This window comes from Trichomycterus rosablanca, chromosome 2 (genome assembly GCF_030014385.1).
Source record: "Trichomycterus rosablanca isolate fTriRos1 chromosome 2, fTriRos1.hap1, whole genome shotgun sequence".
NCBI classification, from domain to species: domain Eukaryota; kingdom Metazoa; phylum Chordata; class Actinopteri; order Siluriformes; family Trichomycteridae; genus Trichomycterus; species Trichomycterus rosablanca.
The window spans coordinates 1,593,928-1,599,945 of NC_085989.1; the positions used below are offsets into that span (position 1 = coordinate 1,593,928).

Genomic DNA, 6,018 nt, shown 5'->3' on the forward strand with positions numbered 1-6,018 from the left:
CCACTTGATCCTCCACCCAGAACTAGAGGAAGACCAGCATCAAGGCTCTTCTCTGTACTGGCACCCAAATGGTGGAATGAACTTCCTCTGTCTGTCCGAACATCTGAGTCTCTTGCTGTCTTTAAAAAATGGTTAAAAACCTTCATCACCTCTTTACTAAGTACTTAAGCTGACTTGTACTTCTGTAAGTCGCTCTGGATCAGAGCGTCTGCTAAATGCAGAAAATTTAAATGTATTTTTTGGGATTTCTGATGTTTTTCGCAAATAAATGCATCATCACACTGTGTCCATGTTCGTCATAAAATTAGCAATAACAAAGGCCGTCAATTTAGAGGGACGATACGATTGGTCAACTTTACTTTGTTTGAAATTGGTCTCTCATTGAATCACTATTGCTCGGCCCTCTGTACATGTATAATAGACCACCAGTCAACAACATTTTTCTAGCAACAGCAGAGGCGGCAAAATTTTGACAGTGAGACAAAGATGCTTCTTTAATTTAACTCTTTACATTCCAACACAAATAGAATAGGCAGGTATGAAGCAGGATCTCTTTTTTCCTGACCTTGGCAAGAGACCTGTTTCACTGTTTCATGTACTTTGTAAAGAGGCAGTTCATCATAATTACTTAAATGGAATTAAAATTCCATACTATGTGACTGAAGGACGTTATGGAACTTCCTACACCACCGATATGATCTCAGTTGCTGTGCATCTATTCTTGACCCAGCAGATTCTCAGAAAACCCACAGTGAACTTGAGAAAGACTTTAAAAGGAAAGCTTTTCAACCATTCAGTTAAACATAACAACAGTTGCATAAATCATATAAATTAACATTTTAACTGCAACTACATGTAGTGCTGGAATCAAAAAGTGTCCATACCTGCAGAATCTGAACATTTCTCTTCTTTATTCATATTTGAGAATTCAACATCAGTGTTGCTGTAGATGTTCTCCATTTTCTGATCTCTACACTAGAAGCTCGAGCTAAAGTGTCAGATAGCAGGAAATATCTGCTATATTCACAAAGGAAGTGAGTAATTATCACAGAACACGACGGCTAGAGAGACTCACTACCTAGTTCCAAACTGCCTCTGGACTCTGGGAGAACATGCAAACTTCACACAGAAAGAATCCTTCTTCACTTTACCTGTCAGTGCTTATTCTGTGGATGCAGTGGATTCAGAAAGTATTCAGACTTTTTCACTCTTTATTGTTCTGTTTATTAGATTTTGAATGAATATAATTAACATTAACATTAGAATTAAGTTGGGACGTTTTGTAAAACACAACAAAAAGAAGAATCTGTGATGTGTTAATTCTCTTAAATCTTTATTTAACTGATAAAAGTAGAAAGAAAAGATTTTCTGATTAACTTTATTGTATTTTGTAAATAGAAACACATTTAGAATTCGATGCCCTACAACACACAGCTCAGAACGTTATAAATTCCTTATTTTTTCAGTTTTTACATTTATATAAAATAACTCAAGCCGGTTCGAACATTTGAATAGACGGTTCAAGTTTCTTATATTTGTATCTCACACTTGTTTTTCACAGATGTACTTTTGCTTTCTACGACAAGTGACAACAAACCAGTCACCTACAGCACCAAATAAATGCCCCATACAAGCACAGTTCTCTCCAGAAGGGTCCTCTTCTCTCCAGTTATCAGGCTCACTGGGTTGATTTGTTCTTGTGTACCAGCACCTTTACAAATGAATTTAATCACTTGATTCATTTTCTAACTCCGACATTTCAATAAAACATGTAAAGTGAGTTAATGAAGCTCTTACTTCACACCGGTCTCATCCAAGGTCTTGTTGTTCACCCACATCCACTTTCCCTCCGTCTCCAGATCATTCAGACCCATCCAGTGAGTTTCTTTAATATTTGAGGATAAAAAATCCTAAAATATAAAATAACATAGAATTAACTGAGTACAAAAAACAACAGTACCAACATTTCATCTTAAAATACATAATAATTTTCTTATTTGACAAATGCAAATAAAAACACAAAGTTTGTAAACTTTTTTTCTGGGTCGAAAAATCATCCCTGCACTAAACCTGCATGAGCAAACAGTCCAGGAGTTTAGAGATTTCAAGAGACAGGAAGCATGAGGAAAAATCCATTTTCACAAGTGGTCACAAGTTACAGAAGAATATGTAACACAGGGATTAACATGTTGGGCCCCATTAAATTTTTATTAATTTTAAATATATATCTAAACAATAAAGTGGATTAGCCTGAAAATTTTGGTTGAATGAATCACCTGTTCTGCTTGGCTGGTTATGATCACTAGGTGACCTCCTTTCTCAACACAGGAATCTCGACTCGCCATCCAGTTCAGATTATTGGTGGAGAAAAAGTAGCACTTCAACCCAAGAGACCTCCATCCTTCATCACACAGTTCACAGCTCTTCTTTGCTGTGATTAAAAAGAACAAAGAAGGAAATGTTTAGTAAAATGTGCCGTGTGTGGGGTGTCTGTGTTTGATATCTGCTGTAGTTATTTGACTTTATCACACTGAATGATTTCAGATTAAACAAAACATCAAATCACACAAATGTTTTAGATATATCTGATTTTCAGTTGTTGGAAAACTATCAGTTTAGAAACTGTTACAAATCCATGTCCAAAGCTCTAGGACTTCATACAGTGAAGTTCCACAGTGGAGAACCAGACCAGAAGTCACAAATGATTTCCGAGAAAAAAAACAGAATGCAGATCGAGTTCAGGTCAGTGCTCACTATATTGCAATAAGAAAGAGACCAGATAAAATGGAATTTAACAGAGCACCACAATTTATATAAAGTCAAGCGCCCTCAATAATCCATCCAACTATCAGACTTAAACAGTGGACTGTAAAGTAGATCTTCATCTTCTCAATCTTTCCACAGACCTCAGCTTGAACATCCTTGTTACGTGCAAGTGCTGCACGTATGTTTTTCTTTCCTTTTCTTTTTGCCTCTACCTAACTTCACTATAGGTGCAGCCTATGAAAGAAACTCTATGATTACTTCGCCACCAATCCGCATCTGCCGTTGTGTCTTTGGAGGCGGGTCTAGAGACATAAAGGCACCAATGGAGACGGAGCTAAGGAGGAGGAGCACTACCGTTAGGCTGAGACAATAGGCTTGTTCGACTTAACCCGGCGCTGCGCAGACCGATCGCCGCCTGGCTCGGTACGGTGCATGCCGGTTAGTTTTTTTTGTCCGACTTGCGTCGGCGCCACCGGCGCGTCTCGGTGACAGACTGGTTATAATCTCGCGAGAGCGGGGCGGCTGCAGGCGGCGGAACCGGTCGCTGCAGTTGCTCTCCACGGGCTGCGCTGCCTGAGAGAAGGCTTGATGACGACAGAGCTTAATCCTCATTGGCTAGAAGCTCCGCTGAATCTCTGGCGGTTGTTTCGTTTCATTCTAAAATGTAAATCTGTTTATTTGTCTTAAAGACCTGATATGTGCGAAATACTATCATGCTTTCTAGTAGCATGACAGTTTATTTTCGTACAAATTGCAACATATGTCATAATTATCATTCCATATCATGAAAAGACTCAAGTAAGCTACCTGATATTCTTTAATGTAACATATCTTTTTATCTTGATGTTTTTCTAGAACTTCTGATGGTTCTTGTCTTCTAATTTTATTAATATAAAGCAATCTAAATTGCTTTAATATTTTATATCTTAACTGTTTTAATACCACTATCACTATTACACTTTGATTTATTTTTCATTCTTCTCTGTAAACTTTGTAAACATTTTAAAATATGCTACATAAATAAATGGATGTGCATGGTGTCATGTTTCTTTACAAGAACCAAGGCCAGAAGGTAAGCTGTTCTGGAAGAACAAAACAAATGTGTTGTTCAGAAGATGATTGTGTTAAGAGATTCATCTTCAATAAACCACAGCCACTATTCATCATCAATGCCTAAATAACTGATTTGTCAGTGCTCGAAGAAGCACAAACTTCTACACAATTGTTCAATGTACTTATTAACCACATTATTTATTAATGACTCATACTGGGCACATCGGTGAGCATACTGAAGTATACTGTTTAACAATGCATCTATAAAATACAGTGGCATGCGAACATTTGGGCACCCCGGTCAAAATTACTGTTACTGTGAACAGTTAAGCAAGTTGAAGATTTTTTTTTTATATCTCTATTATGAATTACATCTCGGTTGTGAGGTAGTAGTGAATGCTGTTCATCATCCTCTTCATCCTGCACATCATCGCCATGGTCTCCTGGCTCCAAGCAAACACTGTGTAGAATGCAACAGACACTGCTGAGCTGATGGACTGGACATTCCTCATGTGCAGGCGTCGGAGTCTCCTAAACTTTGCCGAAGGCATGCTCAATGACCACACGGCCAGTGTTTAGTTTTCTATTAAAACGCTTCTGCCTATTGTTTCTGTAAGGCCTCATCAGTTGGGGCAATAGAGGGTAGGCTGAATCCCCAATTATATACATCCCTTGTGGAACCAGGGACAGACAGGGGATCTTCTTCTAAAAGACAAGCAACCTCTGTGAGGCGAAAGGCTCTGGCATCATGCCAGCTACCAGGATGACCCATGCTGATGTGGGTGAACTGCCGGTGACTGTCACAAAATCCAGTGAGAATGATAGAATAGAACTGTTTCCTGTTAAAATATGCCAGGGGGTTGTCACAGTGTGGCTTCTGAATATGAATGTAGCATCCATCTACTGCACAGATAGTGTTTGGAAATCCAGCTGCTTCAAAGCCTAACAAAGAATTGTGCAGGGTTTGTCCTAAAGGCCAGGAAATGTGGTGTGCCATGTGAGTACAAAACTCATGGAGATGTTTGGCAAGAGTGGATTTTGTGATATTGAATCTGTCTGAAATACCCCTATATATATGACTCCTGGTTCGACAGTGTCCATAGACAGGCTAGGACACTCTTTGTCAGTGGCAATTTTGTCTGCTGTGGATTCATATAGACAGGGCCAATGGTGCTTATAAGATCCTACATAGTAAGTGAGAGAAAAGAAGGTTATCATATCGTACCTCCACTTGTCCTTTGGAGAGTCTGAAATGACCTCTAAATTCTGAGAGACTATAGAGGGGGACAACATCCTCTACAAAATGTTGTATTTTTGGAACAAGCCTAAAGAAGGGTAAATGTGATTAAGTCCTTACTAGACAATATAATTAGACAGTTTGGACTTTAAGCCACTTTGACACAATATAATTGCAGTCTATTTACCATATACACAACCATAATGATGATTAAGGTCTGAATGAGTGCACTTTATAATTTCCATCTAATTATTTCTAGAACACTTTTACGTACATTGTTTATCATATTCATTAATTCTACCTTGAACAAACCGTATATTTGGAATTATGTATTCACACGTTTTCATGTGAAATGTTTCAATAGACAGTCTTGAAAAATAGGCTACTTAGTTTAGGTCTATTCATTTAAATTGTTGTAGACAAATATTTAAATCTATTCAATAACATAAATATGTGTTTGATAACATGTTTGTTAGAACTTTTCCTTTTCACCAATCTACAAGATAAATGAATGATGAGTAAAACTATATTTATTTACAGATTTTACAGAAACTTAGTTTGACACTTTATGGTCATCTATATTCACCACTATGGATTTGGAAAACAAACGCTGGGTTTAACCTGCTCAATGATCAAGAATGTTTAGTTCGATTTCACGCAAAAGCAGAGCGATTTCTACTGCATTCACTTCATCAGCCACGATGAACGCAAACGCCGCGAGATCCGCTGTAGCTCACGTGGGTTGCAGGTGGCGACTGTCCGACTTGACGGCTTTCTTTTAACCTCCTCCCCCAACTGCAACCGGCAGCTCTCACTGACCACCAAGGCGAGGCGCAGTTCATCTCGAACAAGCCTATTAGCTGCGTCCGGAATCGCATACTTAGAGAGTATGTACTAGATTGGAGGAAGTATGCACTACTCTGCAGGTAAAAAAGTACATACTTCCAGTACAGAAGTGTGCA

General features: G+C 38.4%; 1 protein-coding gene across 1 annotated transcript; it reads right to left on the bottom strand.

The window, feature by feature from the left end:
• Positions 1-1,234: 1,234 nt before the first annotated feature.
• On the bottom strand, positions 1,235-3,378 carry LOC134300819 (perlucin-like protein). Its single transcript, XM_062985245.1, has 4 exons — positions 3,225-3,378; positions 2,277-2,449; positions 1,798-1,910; positions 1,235-1,711 (listed from the first exon to the last, which is right to left on the bottom strand). The coding sequence occupies exons 1-4, from the start codon at positions 3,376-3,378 to the stop codon at positions 1,543-1,545; spliced, it is 609 nt and encodes a 202-aa protein (XP_062841315.1). The 3' UTR covers positions 1,235-1,542.
• Between the last annotated feature and the right edge of the window lie 2,640 nt (positions 3,379-6,018).

Coding starts and splice junctions, on each gene's coding strand:
- LOC134300819 (XM_062985245.1), bottom strand. CDS start 3,378: ATGAGGATTAAGCTCTGTCGTCATCAAGCCTTCTCTCAGGCAGCGCAG. Junction 2,450..3,224: donor CGCCGGTGGCGCCGACGCAA/GTCGGACAAAAA, acceptor CATTTCCTTCTT/TGTTCTTTTTAATCACAGCA. Junction 1,911..2,276: donor TAACCAGCCAAGCAGAACAG/GTGATTCATTCA, acceptor TTTATATTTTAG/GATTTTTTATCCTCAAATAT.